General features: G+C 35.1%; 2 protein-coding genes across 4 annotated transcripts; one reads left to right on the top strand and one right to left on the bottom strand.

The window, feature by feature from the left end:
• Positions 1 to 395: 395 nt before the first annotated feature.
• Positions 396 to 4,287, bottom strand: LOC114283024 (uncharacterized). 2 transcript variants are annotated; one of them, XM_028225826.2, is made up of 5 exons: positions 4,007 to 4,287; positions 3,790 to 3,925; positions 2,354 to 2,604; positions 1,864 to 2,035; positions 396 to 991 (listed from the first exon to the last, which is right to left on the bottom strand). In XM_028225826.2, the coding sequence occupies exons 1-5, from the start codon at positions 4,126 to 4,128 to the stop codon at positions 737 to 739; spliced, it is 936 nt and encodes a 311-aa protein (XP_028081627.1). In that variant the 5' UTR covers positions 4,129 to 4,287; the 3' UTR covers positions 396 to 736. The 2 variants fall into 2 exon arrangements, with proteins under 2 accessions (XP_028081627.1, XP_082728185.1); XM_082872059.1 differs by having other exon boundaries at positions 2,372 to 2,604.
• Positions 4,288 to 10,111: 5,824 nt separating this feature from the next.
• Positions 10,112 to 20,069, top strand: LOC114283025 (glutathione S-transferase T3). 2 transcript variants are annotated; one of them, XM_082872046.1, is made up of 4 exons: positions 10,116 to 11,307; positions 12,126 to 12,360; positions 14,564 to 14,986; positions 15,072 to 15,791. In XM_082872046.1, exons 3-4 carry the CDS (start codon positions 14,564 to 14,566, stop codon positions 15,609 to 15,611), a joined length of 963 nt encoding a protein of 320 aa, XP_082728172.1. In that variant the 5' UTR covers positions 10,116 to 11,307; positions 12,126 to 12,360; the 3' UTR covers positions 15,612 to 15,791. The 2 variants fall into 2 exon arrangements, with proteins under 2 accessions (XP_028081629.1, XP_082728172.1); XM_028225828.2 differs by lacking the exons at positions 12,126 to 12,360; positions 14,564 to 14,986; positions 15,072 to 15,791 and adding an exon at positions 19,677 to 20,069 and having other exon boundaries at positions 10,112 to 11,307.
• Positions 20,070 to 20,627: the final 558 nt, after the last annotated feature.

Raw genomic sequence — 20,627 nt, 5'->3', positions numbered from 1 at the left:
GGTTTTCAATTTATTTTCCACTCAAGCAATTCGTGAAAGCATATTTTCAGAACATGATTAATACGAAAATTAAAATTAAACTTGCGTTTGGAAAACATTAACTTGATGAAAATCACTTGAATTTGAAGCATACATTGAAAACCACTTAAAATTGGGATGTAATTTCCAAGCCATTCCGAGAAAAGACCCATAATTTAAAATTTAAAATTTAAAATTTACCCACAATGGCATTGCAAAAAAAGTTAAAACTCGTACAGTTAAATTTGTGACAAATCAAAAATTGACATGTAAATTATGTCGTTCCAGTGTCTAATTATTCCCAGAAAACTACAGTGGCTGGAGCCTCCTGTACTCCAGCTATCATCTCAACAATGAAAGAACTAGCCAGACAGCAGTGAAGCCGAAAGGACAAAAAATGATTGTATTCCTTGTTTGCAGGGAAGAAAAATAAAATAAAATAAAAACTGCCACCCATAGCAAATTTGGTCATTTCTTTCTGTTGGCACCAAAGCTGATTGTTCAGCTAAAAGAGAGGTAAGGCACCGGAAAAAGCTTCATGTCCGTCAATTATTAGTGTACAATGGCTAACATCGAAGTAATTTTACTATTCATTGAAAACTCGAGATTGTGATTTTGTCATCAGTTGAAACAAATGAAAATCACCTCGACGTGCTTCAAATGCTTGTCAAATGAGAGGGATAGACAACAACCCCAAGAACGGTTAGTGTGTTATAAATTAATCTGTCTCAGACAAGAATGTTGGGGCGAGCTTTTCTTCAGTTTGACATATACCATGTTCTTTTCCTACATGAATGGGTATTTCACCTGTTTTACATGCGGCTGGGATGAGTTGCTCTACTGTTCGCAGCACAAAACTTCCATCCGGAAGATGAAGACCTAAATGGTACTCATCGTCATCAAACTCTGTTCTTTTTAATGTTCTCTTGTATGTCTCGGTGGCAAATCTTGGGTGCCCCCTGGCAATTGATACCTGCATTGCCAGAGAAAATTTAATGCGAGCCAATAATATGACAAGATAGTAGATATACAACTCATACAAACAATCTTTAACACCAATCACTTGGTTTTGGCTATAGGATCTGTTATCTACAGTCACTTCACACAAACAAATTTGTGTTTTGAGAATATGACAATGTCGTAAAAGAGGCAAACTTAAACCTTTGAGAGAGAGAGAGAGAGAGATCCTTTTCCTCCAACGCTCCATTTGTTTCTGGAATCATTTTTCTCATTTTTTGACGTTTGATATGACGAAAAGCAAACAAACATCAACGGAAACAAGCTTATTTGGATGGAAAATGTTTTCTACTTTTAAAACATGGAAAATGTTTTCTAAACTAAAGTTTTATTGCTGCCACCGCTGCCGCTGCCACCACCGCCACCGCCACCGCCTGCACCAATCACCACCACTACTAATACAACTACTAGTACATTAATTTCAAGGTCGCAACTAAACATAAGAAAATATTTTCTATGGAAACCTTTATAGAAAATTTTTCCGGTTTTCCACTTAAACAAATGGAGCTCAAGTGGTATTCAATCTTTTCTTGCTCATGTGCATCGTAATTGGCAAGAGGTGCCAAAATTCAGAAGGTGAAAGATTACAGTTCTGTTTTATGTCTTCCTAATATCAAATTCTTAATTCCTCCAAAAACAAGAGGGGATTGCTTCCATCTTTAAACTTATCTCATATTTTGTGCAAACTTAGCAACACTATAGTGGCATACAATCACTATGATCGTAGTACCTCATCAAACATCATTAAAACACTCCTTTTATGACTCCGAGGGAGGAGGAGGATGAGGAAAATTGAAACAAAAGAGAGACACTCATCAAACAACTAACCGTATGCCCTTTCCCAAGCTCATAAAGCCAAAATCTCCACTCCTTCAATTCTTGTCCATCAACTTTAACAAATATGTCGGTCCACCTAGTGTGATGAAATTCCACAGCATCCAATCTATACCCCACTCCATTTCCTATCGCCTTCACAAATGCTTCCTTCACACACCAATACCTGCATAACCGTTACAACATGCTTTGTTATTAAAGGAAGTCAACAAACACATAAGCTGGAATGTTTGTTCAATGATTTTTTTTTTTTTTTTTTTTTTTCCCAACGATCTCATGGGAAAGCAAAGTGAGCATAAATGTTAGATTCATAGTAATTTAGACTAAATCCTCTTAATATAATGGGTCAATGAAGCTACGACTAATGAGAAATTTTATACAAATCACAATGACTTGGATTTTTGAGGGTTTAAATAATAAAAGATCCAGTAAAATGAAATCCTTAAAGTTGACTGATATATATGTATATATATATAAAATGTACCTGTAAAACTCACTTAACATATTATCATGATTGCCAGCATTAACAATATTATCCCATTCCATTCTGGTGAAGTATGATGAAAAGTTTTGAATGAATTCTGGAATTGTTTCTTTCACAGGAACAGAATGAGTAACAATATCCAAGCCAACAATGCATATTGGTTCTGAAGCTATCGCCACGTAGTCGCCATGGTGGGATGTATTGAAGTTGAAATTTGGGAATTCTGATTCTAAGGCCATTGTATAACCTTCCTATAAAACAACCACCACACATGTAACATTTCAGATAGGTTAAAATGATAACTTCATCAAGTCCAATCAAGAAAAAGTTAAGTTCTTCATTTCCTAAATCTTCATGATCTGCGAATTATTAAGCAGATCAGTTTATATTGTTAGATTGAGCTAGATAAAATATTAAATAGAAAAAACTTTTTCATGCTAGACTAAGGGATGAGGGTATGCATGGACAGAAAAGTATTCAAGAAATCCTAATTTAGCATTGATATCTCTTGATGCAATTTGAAACCATTCGTGAAGAATAATTAGAATATGCTAGCAATTGCTCATAATTCAACTAGAAAATTACCTACAAAAAGAACAATTAAGATGCCCTGTTTTAATCCGAATGCCAAAGCATTACCCATATACACCATTGTCACCCAGTATTTCAAAATCTCAACTGCCCTAGTTGAAAATTTTCGGTAATTTTTTTCCCCAAAATTTGTATTTGTATCATCAACAATCCCAGCTTCTTGCTATATATTTCTGCCAGACGAATTTATAATATCCAAATGAAGGGATATCTAAATTTTAGTCAAAGTTTCTCTTAGTTGGTTGAATTGCTAATAATACAAATGGCATAAATATTTCTCTTCAAACTTATTCATAGTTCTTGTTTAAAAACTTATTCATAGTTCCATTTGGAGTCGAAATACAATGTCTTAAGGCCCTATTTGATTAGCAGGATTAATAGTGAGAGAACTAACAATCCATAGGATTAGTATATGATTGGTTATCTAGCTAGATTAGTGAGATCAATAATTCTCTTTTGTCAACGTTTGTTTTGCAATGGCTATGAAAATATATCATCCCAATTATATGTTTATTTTGCATTATTAGTTATAGGATTAAAAAATAGATCAATTTTTTTGTTGGATAGAATGTCCATTAAAATTTAACCACGATAACAAAAATTGCAACCAAACACGTCAAATGGATTAATAATTTCAATCGTATACTATAATTCGTCCAATTAAACAGGCCTAAAAAGTCACTAATTACCACAAAAAAAACTCTGCCAAACAAACCTAACCAAGAACCACAAATAGCAAGTACGTTCATACACCATTTGTTTAATTTTGAATTAAAAAGAAAAAAAAAAACCCAAAAAAGGTTAAAGAGACCCAATACCAAAATGTGGGAGAGATACACACATACCCCGAGATAGGGTTTGCCCTCAACAGTGCGGTTGATGAGAATTTCATGAAATGGGATTCCCAATACTTGATTCACTAGTGCATACTGAAGCAACCTGCTCACGATTGCCCGTTTTCGATCTTCTGATTTCACATATCTACTAATCAAACACTGAATCATCAATTTCACTTTCTTTTACAACAATCTAGCAACAATTATGAGTTTTATGGAAGCAGACCTGGTGATTGAAGAGTGTTCGTGTTGGGGAAGAAAAGACATGGAATAAGAGAATTCATGGGGAGAAGGATTCCACTGAGATATGTCAACTACCCATCTCTGAACTGCCTTCTCCAATTCCATTTTCGCAATCACTCAAGACCTCTCTCTCTCTCTCTCTCTGCTTCCAATCCTTGCATATATAATATTGATAGAAAAATGAGTGAGACCATTCAAAAAATAAAAAAGGAGCACAAAAGCTCTAAAGTGGCGTGGTTTTTACATGATGTGCGGTTTTGACATGATGGGATGTTTTGTTATTTATTTATTTATTTTTTTAATTTTTATCTTATTAGTGGTCAATTAGTATTTTTAAATTAGTAGGATGAATCATTATTGAATATTGATAATTCTCCTAATTTGTTACAAGTATGGGTGGGCGTGGGTCGGTTGCGACCACGAAACTTCCAATCTGTCATCCGTCCGCCAGATTGGCAGATTGAAGAAAATCAATTCGTATCCGTTTGCTAATCCGGAAAATGTGGATTGAGCGGGTTGGTGGATGTATGCGAATCGGTTTGACGGTTTAAAATTTTATAAATTTTCAACATAATTCAACTTGTGCATTTTCTCAACAAAAAAAAAGAAAGTATTATAGTCAATGGCTTTAAAAAAATATTACAATCACTGCATGCCTCATCCAAAGCAAGAAAGTTTGAAACTTTAGAATATCACAATCACTGCATACTTCATCAACATACTACAATCATAGCATGCTTCTTCCACATAAAGTATTATAATCTGTAGTTTTTAAAATATAAAAACAATTCAAATCACCAAAATCATGAACAGAGTAATAGTAGAGATTGTATGTCTCTATATTGTTACATCTATATATATTTTTGAAAACAAGAATCAACCAGTATATATCATATTTTCTATTTATTATTTTTAAGATAGATTTAAAAATCAAAAAATATAGATAAATAATACGTTTATTTTTTCAATTCAAAAAAGATATTCAAGTTGAAAACTTTTGTTCAACAGAATATTTAAATTCTTTTTTTAATTGAAAACACAAACAGAATATTTAAACAAACTGAAAACACAAAGTCTTATAAATTACTAAAGGTGCTTGCGGTTTGGCGGTTTGGTTGCTGCCAAAGGAATTTCAAATCCGCCATCCGTCCGCTAGATTGGCGGATTAGAGAAAATCAATCCGCAATCGTCCGCTCATCATCACGTATCCGTCCAAAATACGGTGAATCGGTTCGGTTCGATCAATTTTGACGAATCGATATATCCGCTGCTCATCCCTAATTATAAGGGTGTAAAAATAGTCCTTATTATTTTAGGAAAAATATTTGGACCCCATTTCCGGAGACCTTAGTTACCTCTAAATAATTGTGATTGGTTAGGTGTGTTTCTATTTTTATTATTATTATTTTTTCTCATCTCTGTGCGTGGGGGTCATGGCGGCGAGGTGTTTGTAGGGTCTATATTGTTTTACATAGAATTTCTATTTGAAAGGGAATAAGTTCTCTTTTTTAAAAGACAAAATTTCTATTTGAAAGTGAATAAATCCCTTTTTTTTTTAGACAAAATTTTTAAAAGTATAGAAATCAGTCAGAGAATCACAGAATCAGGCACTGAATGTAAATTAATAAACAAGTTATTTTATAAAATCTTATCAATATATATATTCTATATTTTATTTTGTGTTTGATTTTTATATTTATAACAAAATTGTGGTGCTCACATACCATTTTCCTTTTTAATGTGACAGATGAGTGAAACAGGGCAAACAATAACTTGATGACATAACCATGGCTTGGTGCAATGAACATGACTTTTAAGAGAGGGATCAGTAATTAGGTGGCCAAGAAGATGCACAAGCAAGTAAAGAGTGAAACAGGGCAAACAATAACTTGATGACATAACCATGGCTTGGTGCAATGAGCATGACTTTTTAAGAGAGGGATCAATAGTTAGGTGGCCAAGAAGATGCACAAGCAAGTAAAGATGAGACATACTGTTACCTCTCAAATCATGTATTAAACCAAATAAATAAATAAATAAATAACAAACAAACCAACCAAGGACTTTGCTCACACGGCATCATTAATCAATGAAAGGTACAACGACCTATCTTTAAGAGTGTTTCTTGTCCTTTCCATTGTTCTATCTTCATATTCCTAAATCATATCTTATAAAAATGGTCATACGTAAAGGCACAAGTGTCGTAAGCTGCAAATAATGAAGTACAAGAGGCTTCACAAGTGTAGGCTAGCTCAAGATGAGCCATTTGATGATCATCTCTCCTCAGAAACCGATCTTCTCTTCTCAGAAACCACTAGTGGCCAGACCAAAAGTACCGGTGGTGGCGACAAACAACTGGGGCATGGTCATGACATCCATAAGGTGAATGGACTTGTGGAAGCAATCCAAAGGGCAATTACCACTAGGGAGCTTAGGCAACACGGGGAATCCTCAAAGGTTGGTGGCAAGCATGGTTGTGAGCAACTTTGTGTTGCGCTGCCGAGGGAGGTTGATGGTGGAAGCAGCCAAGGGATATCAGAGTAGGATGTCTTTGGATTTTGGATTTTGAATCTGTGAAAGAATTTGTGGAGAGAAAAGAAAAAAGAAAAAAGAAAAATAAACTATAATTTGTTTCTCCTTTCCTTTTATTTTCTTTTTTGTTCTTCTATAAATTCATAATCCAAACACAACATAAAAAGTCAAGCAAGAGGATTTTTCATCCTTCAATTGATCTAAAATGCTTGTTTAATCACTATTATGAAGCCCCCTTCTTTTCTTTTCTTCTTTTTCTTTTGTTTTTGTTTATTTGTGTAGAGAAAGGAAAAAAAGCTATGCAATTTTGTAACCGAAGAAAAGTTACATATTGTATTGTAATAAATGATGGTATGAAATTATTTGATCACTTTCTTCCAATTTGTACCATGTTGCCTCTGATATATCCCAAGAAAAAAGAAAAAAAAAAAAGTAAGATACAAGATTTAGAGGGAAGTGCAAGCAAGCACAATTTTAGATGAAGCATTAGATGATGTTCTTCTTTTCACATTCATCATAAAAATGCATGGCTTTTTCAAAGTAAATGCATAAGTTTGTAACATTAATATCAAATCAATGGTGCATTTTTGTGAGGCCACACTTTAGTGAATTTAGTTTTCTTAAGATGGAGCTACTTAATGCGTTATATTAAGGACAATTATTAAGTGTAACAGTAATATTATTTTATATGTGATGTCATTAATTAGTAAAATATCATAAATATTTTGTATAATTTTTTAGATACAGACGTTAAAAAATAGAGATGAGAAATGCTGTCCACTTCAATATTTTTAATAATTTAGTGATCCATATTTTATCTATTTATTTTCAAATGCAATTTTATATCTATGCAAAAAAAGCGGTTCGTTATTTATTTAATAGATGAACGGATTAATAAAATTTAAATTTTTTATTTATAAAAAAAAAAAAAAAAGATGACCCAACTCCAAAACAAAAAGTCAATGGTTCCCTATTATACTTGTATAGAGAAAAATGTCAAGAATTTCAAATCTACTGTACATATTGGTAGAGTCATATTTTAGGTGAATCTTGACCATTAATTATAAATTCTGTCATTTTTTTGAAAAAATTATCAGAAAGTCCCATTTCACAAACTGTTGCATCATATGGTTCCACGTTTTTTCTATTAGATTGGCAAGTCCTGTTGCTGTGTTCTTTTAGTCAGCCAAGTCCCTTTATGAATTTTTTGGATTCTTTGGTGGACGAATTTGTCCTTTTTGTTAATCAATTGACAACATTGTAAGAGTAACAGATATTGGGGGGATACGTGGATGCCACGTTTGGTAGTTCGAATCCCGTAATTACAGGGAGTAGGAAATCAGTGGGTGTTCTTTTGGAATATGAAGCTAGGTTTTGGCTATTGTTGGACGGCACCAAAGGTTGTCACAGACGTCACAACAATCCATGGTGATCTAGTATGTCATACGTTTACATCCGATTTTAAGAAAATGATAGTCTAGTTGATGTCCATCACCATTTTCAATTGTTTGTTCATGTGATTCGTTTTCAAACAATGCTACATTACTATCACTTCCGGCAGTGCAGTCGATATATTTGGATAACACATCGAATGCTCGCATCATGGTGGCCTAAGGAACAGAGACCCAAACCACTATCTCATGCCACCATCACTTCCGGCGGTGCGATCCCTCACACTATAGCATCACACGCACTCATGGACGCAAGTGCAAAATGATGTGGTTGCCACTTTTAGGATGAAGATTCAAATGTGAATCGGTGTTCCAAACGGGTGCGGAATACCCAAATGGGAATGCTGAAACGTTGCTACATATGCCACCATCACTTCCGGCAATGTAGTCCTTTACACCACAACATGACACGCAAATGGGATATCGATTTGAACATGAATCAGTGGTTCAAATGGGTGCGGGATATCCAAATGGGAATGATGAAACGTTGTTACGCATGTCACCATCACTTCCGATGTTGCAGTCCTTCACACCACAACATCACACGCATTCATGGACAAGGGTGCATAATGAAGATGTGGTTGCCACTTTTGAGATGAATGTGAATCGGTGGTCCAAACGGGTGTGGAATACCCAAATGGGAATGATGAAATGTTAATTCACTGATGAAATGTTGAATTGGTGGTCCAGAAAAGATTAGGAATGTCAGCCGGCTTCCTCAATTTTATGGTGGTTACGTTTGGGTCAGAACTAGAATGTGGGTCACCTTGTTTAATTTAGTAGAAGGTATCAATTTTTTGGATTCAGATGTGAGTTGCATTCATTCAATGTTAGGGGTAGACACTTTTGGATTTGAATCCCAAGGTCACCCAAATAATAGTGGTAAATTAAAAAAGCCTATGGTAAGCTTTTTCCAAACATAACATAAATGGAAAATATGAAATTAAAATTATCTAAACGTGACATGTGACATTTCAATGTGACGGACTCAATTTCATTGAATTACTGTGTGTCTACACGTCACGTGCTAAAAAATAATTAGTAAAGAATTTAAGTCCTATACTACACGTGTTAAAAACAACCAAGCTTTAAAAAGTTACTAGTACGCTTTTTGAATAACGTAACACACAAACACCCCACTACCTTCCCCATACATAATCATGCAATCTCTTCTCCAACTATACTAACAATGGTAAAATAGTTAACAAATAATTTAAAGGACCAGTTAGTCACCGAAAAAATATTTAAGACTTTAAACGGGATTTATTGGTCATTTTTTTCTTTTTTTTGGTTTGAGTGGGAGAAGGGGCACTGCTGTGCCTTAAGGCACAACAATTACTGCTGCCGTCTTGTGGGAGGTCTTTCCAAGTATTTTTTGATAATTTGAACCATTCATATTGTAGCGTTCGTCAATAACATTTTACATGTAAAATATCAAGTTAATCGGATATTCATAATCTTATGATTAGATCCTAATTATTTTTAAAAATTTATGAAAGGTAGGTTAATAATTAATTACAGATATCCAATCAATTTAATTTTTTGTATGAATAATCTATTCGACAAACCTTACAATATGAACAGTTCATATTATTGAACAACATTAGAAAAGACCTCCCACAAGCGCCACAATAGTAACTGGACAGCAGTACCCCTACTTCGCTTGGGTGATAGTATTCAGTGTGTTTAGTTTGAGTTTTTTGGATTAAGTTTTATGAAAATTAAATTTTTTGGTTTTCGTGTTTTTTTGTTTTTAGTGAATATTTTTAAAATTTTAAACATTTTTTTACTTTTTTAGATGCACCTTATTTAGATGTATGTAAAAAGTAAAAAATTTATGAAAAAATATTTTAAAAAATTAATAAATACATAAAAGTACAAAATATGTACGAAATTCTCGTATTTTTTTTTATATTTTTTATATTTAGTGAATTTTTAAAAAGTTACTTTCACAAATTTTTTACATTTTAAATATATTTATGTTAAGTATGTCTAAAAAATAAAAAAATTTACTTAAAATATTAAAAAAAATTTATAAAAATAAAAAAAACACAAAAAATAAAAAAATAAAATTTTTTAAAAAGAATTTTTGAAAAACTTTAACCAAGCATGCTGACTGTTCTTTTTGGTGAAGGCCAAATTGCTTCGAAGCTTTGTATTATTCTAATCGACACCTCAATAGTTTTCTTCTTCTGTACTGGTTTTGCGATTTGTCAGTTTCCTCTTTCTTGTTGATTTTTTTTAAAACCGTTTTGGTTGTCTTCTATTTCCTAACAGACCTGGTTATTCTATAATCTTCCTATCTTGTTCTCTTACCCTATTTACAAAATTACTTTCAAAAATTACTCATACCGTTGAAACCCTTTTAACAATTGTCAAATCTGAACAAGATTTTAGTTTCAATCTTGGATCTTGGGTCAAGAAAAAACATGGGTTTTGGTTTATTTGTGCTGATAGAAATGAAGCCAACAGTTTTGTTCTTGGCATATTGAGAAATTACTTCAAATTGCTCAATAATGTTGAAACCCTTTTAACTATTATCAAATCTGATACCAGTTTTTTGGTTTCAATCTTGGATTTTGGGTCAAGAAAAAATATGGGTATTGGTTTATCTGTGCTGATAGCAATGAAACCAACAGTTCTGTTCTTGGCATGTTGAGAAATTACTACAAATTTCTCATACTGTTGAAATTTGAAAATAATCAAACCTGAACCAAATTTTTAGTTTCAATCTTGTATTTTGAGTCAAGAAAAAACATGGATTTTGGTTTATCTGTGCTGATAGCAATGAAGGCAACATTTCTGCTCTTGGCATTTGCATACCTTAGAACCCTTGGCTTCACATTGTTGTCACTACCCTTATTATATGCCTCTTTGGTGTCTATGTTGCTCTCAATTGCTTCTCACCCACTCCTTAATCTTCCAATGCTTTTGGGTAAAAACCCAGATGGGACATTCCCAATTTGGTCATTGATTATGTTCAGTCCATATCTGTATTTTGTCCGAGGTTTCTCGGTGTTGCGAAGACTGTGGAGTAGGAAAGCTCCTTACAGTGAAATTTGTGAGGGTTTGTATGTTGGAGGGTGGCCTTACTCACCTGAAAAATTGCCTCCTGGTAACCCTGCTATTGTTGATTGTACTTGTGAATTGCCTAGGAATTTGGAGTTTTCAGGACATGCATATTTGTGCATTCCAACTTGGGATACGAGGGCTCCTCAGCCACGTGAAATTGAATCCGCGGTCTGGTGGGCTTGTAGGAAGAGAGCTCAGAAAATACCAATCTTCATTTACTGTGCATATGGTATATGCTTTAAACTTTCTGAGTTTCATGTGTTAGTATTGAGGCAAACTTGGTTTATGAAACACTTGTTTCTAATCCTTGACGTTCTACTAAATTGCTGATTGCTCGTTTGATTTTGTTATGCTGATGCTATTCATGAGTGCCTTTTTTTTTTTTTTTCCCTAGTTTATTGCATCAATATCTTTTTAAGTAAGGGTTGATAGGGTAGGGAGTAGGCTAAATATGGATTTGTTGTATCAGTGAATGAAATTGGATACTGATTCTTGTATATCAACGTGAGATGAGCTGAACTATATTTTAAAAGCCCAAGGAGTGACAGGACACATGGATTCAAGCTCTATAATATCAAGCCCTACAACCCTTGTGATTGTAACATAGCCTATGCTTCCATAGCCATAGGCCTTGGCAGCTCTAGGCTTAACTCTAGTTAGCCCTCTTTCAAAATGACATTTTTTTTGGCGGCTCGCACACTAGTAATTTCAGTATGGCAATAGGTAGCCCTTTTACATTCACTCTACTCTCCAAGATAACACCTTATGCGAGTCAAACCTGAAATATTGTGTCTATTTTGATATCAGATGTTGAAACCCGAAAGCTTTTTTGAAATCAAGTCTATAATCATTTGAAAAATTAACAATATTTATGTACACATTAAGACATGCATAAGAAATCAGTTTGCTGGTTGTCCATGACCTTTAACCATTAGTTTGGGGTGACAAAATGAATAATGTTAAGACAACATGATTTAGCTCATACTTTGTATTGAATCACTATGTCTTTGCTTGGTAATTAATGCAAATCCTTTATATTGTCGTCAGCTTTAAGAGCATCTCCAACGCAAGAGCCAAAAGGGGAGAATTAGGCATTTTGCCTATTGAAGTCAGATTTCGAAGGTCCAACGCGCTCTGCATCTGAGGAGGCATTTTGCCAATTCTCGTTTTGGCTCTCCACAGGTAGCCAGCATCCATTGCTAGGCAAAGCACTCTTCCCGCCATTGTGTTGGCCTCCATCGCTGCTTGTTCCATCTCTGTTCCAGCCCATTGATGATCACAGGTATGGCTCTCTTTCTCTTTCTCTTTCTCCACTTCCCTGTTCTTCCCCATCATCTATCTGCAAAGGAATACATGATTTAGGACATTGATGATCACAAACATAGCTTTAAGGAAACATTCGGCCAAAGTTTTGAAAGAATTTATCAAAGAAAGAAAACAATTGTAAGTTGTTGGATTTTTTCGCCCTGTTTCCTGGATTCGGAAACGTTGAAAGTAAATCATAATCCAAGCAAATGTTTCTTTAATTCTTAAATTCTTTTTATTTAATTTATTGTACTTTTTAACGTTTATGATTTACTTGCCGTTCTTTATGATTTTTTTCTTTCCAATTCTATTTTGGTGTATGAGTTCTTTCGGTGGTTTACGATTGTATGATTACGTTGATTTCAAATAGGCATCCACTGCCACACTACCTGTTTGATAAAAAGCCACAATGGATGCAATTTTGCATTTAAAATTCTTCACATCCCTTGATGGTTATCTTTGACTTCTAGGTATCTAGATATGATCAGCGTTGTGCATTTCACCAGTCCAAATAGTAATTTGCTGAACCCAGTTGTGCAATTTGATGTTCATGTGGTATGCTTAGACACTTCCTTTATTTAGAGAGAATTTGAAGTAACCCATTAAGTCCTATTGATAAAGTCTCTTAGGACCTGTAGGTAAATAAGTCTACTAAATTTGAGTTTTGGGTCTAATAGACACATTAGAGCTTTGCTTTTGTATATGGGTTTGTTTGTTTGTATGGCTTGCTCCTGTTCTGGTGCCTTTCTACAGAACTATCTTTTTACTTTTTATTTTTTATTTTTTATGGAAACGAAAATTTGACAGCAGAGTGATTGAATTATATCTCTTTATGCACTTTAAGAGAACCTTTTCTTGTTTACTCTGCAATTCATGCATCATTTCCTAAAGTGTTATACAAGAAATTCTTGGAACCATGATTTTAGTCCATTGTGCTAAATTTAAAAGTTGATGTTGTTCATCAATGTTGTTGTGTTTGGCTAGCCCAAAATGAAGTATGACCTTAGTAAATATTTTTCAGTTGCCATCAATGGTTACTTTGAGTTTGCTAAATCCATCTGGTCAAAATCCCTGTCTAAGTTGCCTTGAGGTGAAATTGGGGTTCATAATTTTTCATAGAAAGGGGCAAAGTAAATGTAGCCAAAAATTATTTTCATAGTTAGGGTTCATAAAGGCGTGCCATCAAAAGGCGTGCCATAAAAAGGCGTGCCATCAAAAGGCGTGCCATCAAAAGGGGTGCCTGACACGCGGCGATGCACGTGATTGACAGAGCGCGTGTCGGCCTCGTCGTCTCTGTCTTTATAAACCAAAGCGAAGTCTGAGGCTTGGAAGCATAACAAACCAGTTGAAACCTCAGCAACCCAAAAACATGGCTTCTTCTTCCCGTTCAGCTACCCAGAACATAGCCTCTTCTTCCCGTGGTCTGCTCACTCTCTTTCCCGACCTCAACGAGTCAACAAGAGAGATAACTGGTGCGGTGGCCTGTGAACCTCAACCAAACACCTCTGGTTTTGCTCCGTTGAACTTTCCGATGCGGTCGGTGGAGCAAAAAATGGCAGTGCAAACGGATATTGAAGCTAATCAGTATACATTGAAGTCCTGTGTTGAAACTATGACTGCGGTTACAAATTTGTCGAACCGGCTGCAGAGTAGGACAAATGAGGTGCAGCAATTAAACTCCCAGCTGGCTCTGCTCCAACGCATGTATAAGGATGCGCGAGCAGAGATAAGTGTGCTAAAGGCGGAAAATAAGGAGCTGAAGCGGAAGGCCACCGTGATGTTCCGATTTGGAGGTCCGCCATATGTTGCAGTGGAGGAGTATGGGGGAGTGAACGTACTCGGTGGAGGAGGAAGCACGGAGGCAACACCGTCAAGAGCCGCCCAGGACGGAGGCAAGAAGAAGAGACCGGCGGCAGAGTAGAGAAGAAAAATCCCGCTGGTGTTTGTTTGTTTGTTTGGTTTTTTTTTTTTATTTTTTTTATTTTTTCTTTTTGTGTAAAATTGTGATCGGGGTTGATCCCTGAAATGAATAAAATATGGTTTGTATCATGCTTTGTCCATTAATGTCCAATTATGTCCAATTTTAAATTACTTTGAAAGATGTTTATGTCCATTATGAAATGAATTGATACTTTTTTTTTTTCTTTTCTTTTTGTGTGGTATGAACAATTGTGATTTAGATGGAATATCAAGGAAATGCGTATTTTAGCAACCTAATGAACGAGTTTGACGTTGACCATGATTTTACCACTGAATCTCCTCAACAAGAGAGTCAATCTTTATCATTCTCTCCTGAAAGTATTACTCAAACTACAAAGATATCACAACGCAAAGGGAATTTCACCGAAGAGGAAGACATGATGCTCATTTCTTCATGGCTTAATATTAGCTTAGATCCAATTAGAGGAAATGAGCAAAAGTCAAAGGCATATTGGCTAAGAGTGTGGGAGAACTACAACAAGTACAAAACCTTCGATTCTGAAAGAACTCAAACTTCTCTAATGAATCGGTGGTCGACGATTCAACTTGCCACAAATAAATTTTGTGGATGTTTTGCTCAAGTTGAACGGTTAAATCGAAGTGGTTCGACTGAAAAAGACAAGGTATTACTACAATTTAATTTTGTACCTATAATGAATATATATTATTCATTGCGTGATAGTGATTATTCTTTAATCTATTTTTCAGATTCAGGATGCGAAAAAATTGTACAAAGACTTGTATCACTCGAACTTTCCCTTTGAGCATTGTTGGAATGAATTGAGATCCCAACCAAAGTGGATGGAAGATACAACAACAAAGAAGCAAAAAAGCACAAAAAATGCATCTCCGGCAACGTCAACCCCTTGTACACCAGATTCAGTAAACTTAGAGAACAATGATAACTATGATGTTGTGGAAAGACCAATAGGAAGGAAGGCCGCAAAGAAAAACAAAGCTAAAGATCTTGGAAATAATGTTACAGAGTCGCCTTTTGTGAAGCTCTTAGAAGAGATAAAGGTAAAGAATGACATAACAAATGAGAAGAAAATAGAGATATTTGAGAAATCTTATCTTCAAGAGGAACGGAGGATTGAAAATGAGGAAAAGAGAGAGGAACGAAGGCTTGCATTGGAGGAAAGGAGAGAGGAAGAGAGAATCATGTCAATGGATACGAGCATTATGCCTCCATTGCAAGCACAATATATTCGCCAACGCCAGATGCAAATCCTTGAAAAAGGGAATTAATTATTTTTATTTAGCTTTGAAGCTATGTTTTTATTTAATTTAAGTTTGACTGGATTTTATTTTTGGGTTTGCCCGCACATATGTTTTTGATATTCAGAATTTTAGTGCTTTGACTTGAATTTAGAGTTGGGTTTGTTTCAAATTTTGCTGGTTGAAATATGAAATGGAGACAGTGCTTTGAATTTTGCTGGTTTGAATTCTTGTTGGATTTTAGTGCTTTGACTTTGAATTCAAGTTGAGAAATATAGTTCAAATTGGTAAAAATGAAAGAGCAAATCTTTTTTATAAACAAAAATATATGACCGTTAGGAATATGTCCGTTACAGAATATTACCGTTAGAGAATATTACCGTTTGAAAATATGACCGTTGAGAGAATATTACCGTTTGAAAATATGACCGTTGAGAGAATATTACCGTTTGAAAATATGACTGTTGAGATAATATGATTGTTTGAAAATATTTTTTTTATAAATAATTTAATTATATATATTAAATAAATAAATATTTACAAATGCCACGTCAATATATACAGAATGTTATAAAAAGATTATTTATTTATTTATTTATTAATGTTTATTATAGTTTTCTTTTAAAAATTAGTTAAGTTAGTTTGAATGGTTAGCTAAAATAAAGAGTATGGTTGGAGTGTACACTAGCTAAACTAGTTAGGCAAAATAAAGAAGGTAATTTTTTGTATACTTTGAAGAGGCATTTTAGAGAGCATGGTTGGAGATGCTCTAAGTGTGTCATATTACTCATTGAACTATTGTCATTGGGTTTTGTTGCACATGTCCTAGACTTATGGGCTTGCTTTCTCTTATTGGTCCTACATTTTGGTCTACCAACAACTTCATAGCCTTCAATTTTTTTGTGGGGTGTAAATCTCACTACAAAGGTGAGAAATAGACTTCCTTGGAGAATAATTAAATGAATAGGAGGATGGAAGCTAGAAATAAGAACTAAACCCTTGAAACATTTACTTAAAAGCTGTAGAAATTTAATGTATAAAGAGAAATAGAGAATTGTATTATTGATTGATTTATATTGATTGATGTTGTTGTAAGATTGATAAATTACAATTCCTATACAATCTATATATAGAAGAAAATGTGGTAGTAGGTGTAGTGGAGGTGATAGTGGGTTAGGTGAAGTGGAGTGTGTGGTGAAGTGGAGGTAGGTGAAGTGGAGTGTGTAGTGGAGTAGGTGAAGGTAAAGATGGGAAATTCTAACAGCCCCCCGCAAACTCAAGGAGGAGAGAAACTAACCAACTTGAGTTTGGAGAGAGTAACAAAACAAGAAAATACATAAAAATAAAAAAGGATAGGAGACACTGTATGGTCGTGTCAGACCGATGTAGAAGACAGTTTATGGGGTCATGTCGGACCGTTGTAGAAGACAGTTTATGGGGTCATGTCGGACCGTTGTAGAAGACAGTTTATGGGGTCATGTCGGACCGTTGTAGAAGACAGTTTATGGGGTCATGTCGGACCGTTGTAGAAGACAATGTTGTGACAGTTTACGGAGTCTTGCTGGACCCTTGTAGAAACTAACCGGAATCAATGTCGGGACAGTTTACAGAGTCTTGTCGGACCCATAAAGGAGCTAACCGGAATCAATGTCGGGACAGTTTACAGAGTTTTGTCGGACCCTTAAAAAGTCGCACCCTCAAAAGGTGTGCCCAAAGTTGTCAAAAAGTGTGCCATCAAAAGGCGTGTCCATTTTATAAAAAAGATGTGCCATGAAAAGGCGTGCCAGTGTGTCGGGCGGCAAGAGGCGCGCGATGCGCGTGGCTGCTTCGGCTATTTAACCATGACAGAGCCTGAGGCCGAGGCAGAAGCAAAAAAACTGCGAAATCCTCTGTAAAACTCTTCGTTGTGCTGAGAGAGAGAGGCTGTAACACTGTTGTGCTGAGAGAGAAACTCTGTAATACGCTGTAACACTCTGTTGCCCAGAAAAATGGCCTCGTCCTCGTCTTCCCGTGGACTGCTCACCCTCTTTCCCGACCTCAACGAGTCAACGAGAGAGAGAACTGGTGCGGTGGCACTGGAACCTCAACCAAACACCGCTGGGTATACTCCGTTGAACTTTCCGATGCGGTCTGTGGAGCAAAGAATGGCAGTGCTGTCGGATGTGGAGGCCAATCAGTATACTTTGAAGGTATGTGTGGAAAGCATGACGGCGGTCACAAACCTGTCGAACCGGCTGCAGAGTAGGACAAATGAGGTGCAGCAGTTAAACTCCCAACTGGCTCTGCTCCAACGCATGTATAAGGATGCGCGAGCAGAGATAAGTGTGCTGAAGGCGGAAAATAAGGAACTGAAGCGGAAGGCCACCGTGATGTTCCGATTTGGAGGGCCGCCATATGCTGCAGTGGAGGAGCAGGGAGTAGTGATCGTGCCCAGTGGAGTGGGAAACACGGAGGCAGCACCGTCAAGGGCCGCTCAGGACGGAGGCAAGAAGAAGAGACCTGCGGCAGAGTAGAGAAGAAAAAATCCCGCCGGTGGATGGGGTTGTTTTGTTTTGTTTTGTTTTGTTTTTTTTTTTTTTTTTTTTGTGTGTAAAAGTGTGATCGGGGTTGTGCCCTGAGATGAATAAAATATGATTGGGGGTGCAAATTTATAAATTGTTTGCAATGGTGTTTGGTATTTTTTTTTTATTTATTTATTTATTTATTTTATTTTATTTTTATTTATTTGTTATTTTTTTTGTTGTTTTGAAAATAATAATAATAATAATAATAATAATAAATAGGTATGGAGTGGGCGGTGGAATGATGGGTTGGTAGTTTCAATCATAACCTATCAAAAATAGAATAAACAATAATAATAATAATAATAATGATGAAAGAGGGTGTGTATTAATGATGAAAGAGGGTGTGTATTAATGATGAAAAGTGGAACCAACCCATGTGGGATTGAATGCTGCCCATGTGGGATTGAAAGCTGCCCAATGATGCACTCTGGCTCAATTGTGCAAGACCGCAAAAGACTATAAGCACCAATTGTCATGTATTATTATTATATATATATATATATATATATTTTTTTTTTGAAAAGAAGAGATAAAAAAAAATAAAATAATAAAGAAATAAATAAATAAATAAACTATCACGTGGGTGGAGTTGTATAGAAAAGAGATAAAGTGGATATAAAGATGGGATATTTGATTAAAAACAAAAAGAAAGGACAGTGCGCGTGGCTGGTGAGGAAAAGCTTCAGATGCAGATGCAGATCTCAGTATCCTCCCAAAATACAAACTCCAAATCTCTGACTTTCTGGGTGTGCTCTCCATCATAATACCCCATCGGATTCAACTCACTGCTGGACATTTGATTCCCCTTAAAGTTATAAGAAAGGGTTGCTTGTATAACTTTTTATTTAGATTACTTTATCTTGTATATATTATATATGCTTCAAAAATATGGTAAAATATTTTTCTTTTAACAATTGTTTGAAGATGCAGGGACAATCATTACATAATGACTAGGTACTACCTAGTTTTAATATCCAGTGGAAGTTATTTCTCTCTCCCTGGGCCCCAAGAACTTTAATTGCAAGGTGATAAGGAATTTAGGAGTGACTGAAAAGAAGTACAAACATTGGGTTTGTGAATTTTATTAACTTCTGAAATGTTGACATTCCATTTGGCTCTAAGCTAATTCAAAAAGTTTGAAATTTAAACTTATGTTGGTCTCAACGTCTTATTTTTGTAAAGTTTATGCTTACTTAACAAAATTCGAGGAAGTTTAGCATGTGAAGGTTTCACTTCTTAGTTACAAAGACTACTATAATCATTTACTAATTCATTTTAACACCTCTAGGCATAATTTTTTGAGTTAAAAAGCTCCCATGCCATTTAGTTAAAGAGCAAGTGGCTTAAATCAGATGGGAGTGGACTAAGTTCTTCCTGTAAATGATTGAAAAGTTTTTGATTTAGATGAAAAACTTTATACCAGCTTTGAAGTTTCCTAGATGAAATGTGTGGTATTCCAACTACATCGTTTGTGCTATTTATACACTTGTAATCATTTTTATCTTCTTAATTCGTAAAATGCTTGCTCTAGGTCATGGACGAAGCGTTGCGGTGATGTGTGCACTGTTGGTAGCCCTAAATGTGGCAGAAGATTGGAAAAATGCCGAGAAATTAATTCGAGATAAGAGGCCTTATATTCAAATGAATTCTCTTCACCGTAAAGCCTTGGATGAATGGTCAATGAACCGGTTGTCTGCTCCCAAAAGGGAGGAAGAAGTTGGTGTAAGTTCTGAAATTTTTCTAATGCTTCTGGACATTCTCAATCGGATAGGCCACATAGAAAACTTTGATTGGCTATTCTCCATTTCCATTTACTTTTAGTTCTTATCTTCCATCTGTTTGCTAGGAAGGATTTTATTGTTGACATTACCTTTCTGTATAAATTGGTTATGAAATATGATTTTGTTGTTCTTTATTGCTTCAATTCTTCAAGATTTATTTTGAAAATTGATGGTTGACTGAACATCTCACTCGACTTAAAATTTTAAGTTTTTAAGTGCTTCCATTATTCATCCATATATATGAGATCTCTACAGTGCTAAGTTGATCCTTAAGTTAACCTTAAAATATACTAGCAGAGACATTTCGGTGTATGCGAGTGAGATTAGAAATATCAGTAATTATCATCATTGTAATTGCCATCACCATAATCATTATCATTATTTCCTACCAAGGTTGATAAGAGGGAAGAGAGGTTTTCACGGATATGCCTGTGTGTTTATCCTGTCTTGTTTGTGAGTACTTATCCATTTTATTTTTAATGTCCAAGAGCAAAATCTTAAGAATCTTAGCTGCCTTTTTTCTGGTATCTAAGCCTGTTTAAGCAACCAAGGTTGATGGTGAGAAGCCTCTTAGGCGATGTTTGGATCGAAGATTTAAGAGTAGATTTATGGAGGGAAAGGAAAAAGTAAGAAAAAAGTGAAAATTTAACTTTCGTTTCATTCACTTTTTCTCTACACAAATTCTTTCTTAAATCCTTGAT

Source organism: Camellia sinensis, chromosome 1 (assembly GCF_055761805.1).
Source record: "Camellia sinensis isolate YWXY chromosome 1, ASM5576180v1, whole genome shotgun sequence".
NCBI classification, from domain to species: domain Eukaryota; kingdom Viridiplantae; phylum Streptophyta; class Magnoliopsida; order Ericales; family Theaceae; genus Camellia; species Camellia sinensis.
The sequence above is the reverse complement of the archived record's forward strand: the minus strand, read 5'-3'. Positions and strand labels throughout refer to the sequence as shown.

What these genes read in the sequence shown, in the direction of transcription:
- LOC114283024 (XM_028225826.2), bottom strand. Translation starts at nt 4,128, where the DNA reads ATGGAATTGGAGAAGGCAGTTCAGAGATGGGTAGTTGACATATCTCAG. An exon ending in GAACACTCTTCAATCACCAG is followed by an intron (nt 3,926 to 4,006) that starts GTCTGCTTCCAT and finishes TTTGATTAGTAG; the next exon opens with ATATGTGAAATCAGAAGATC. An exon ending in AGCTTGGGAAAGGGCATACG is followed by an intron (nt 992 to 1,863) that starts GTTAGTTGTTTG and finishes CTGGCAATGCAG; the next exon opens with GTATCAATTGCCAGGGGGCA.
- LOC114283025 (XM_082872046.1), top strand. Translation starts at nt 14,564, where the DNA reads ATGGAATATCAAGGAAATGCGTATTTTAGCAACCTAATGAACGAGTTT. An exon ending in GTTCGACTGAAAAAGACAAG is followed by an intron (nt 14,987 to 15,071) that starts GTATTACTACAA and finishes TCTATTTTTCAG; the next exon opens with ATTCAGGATGCGAAAAAATT.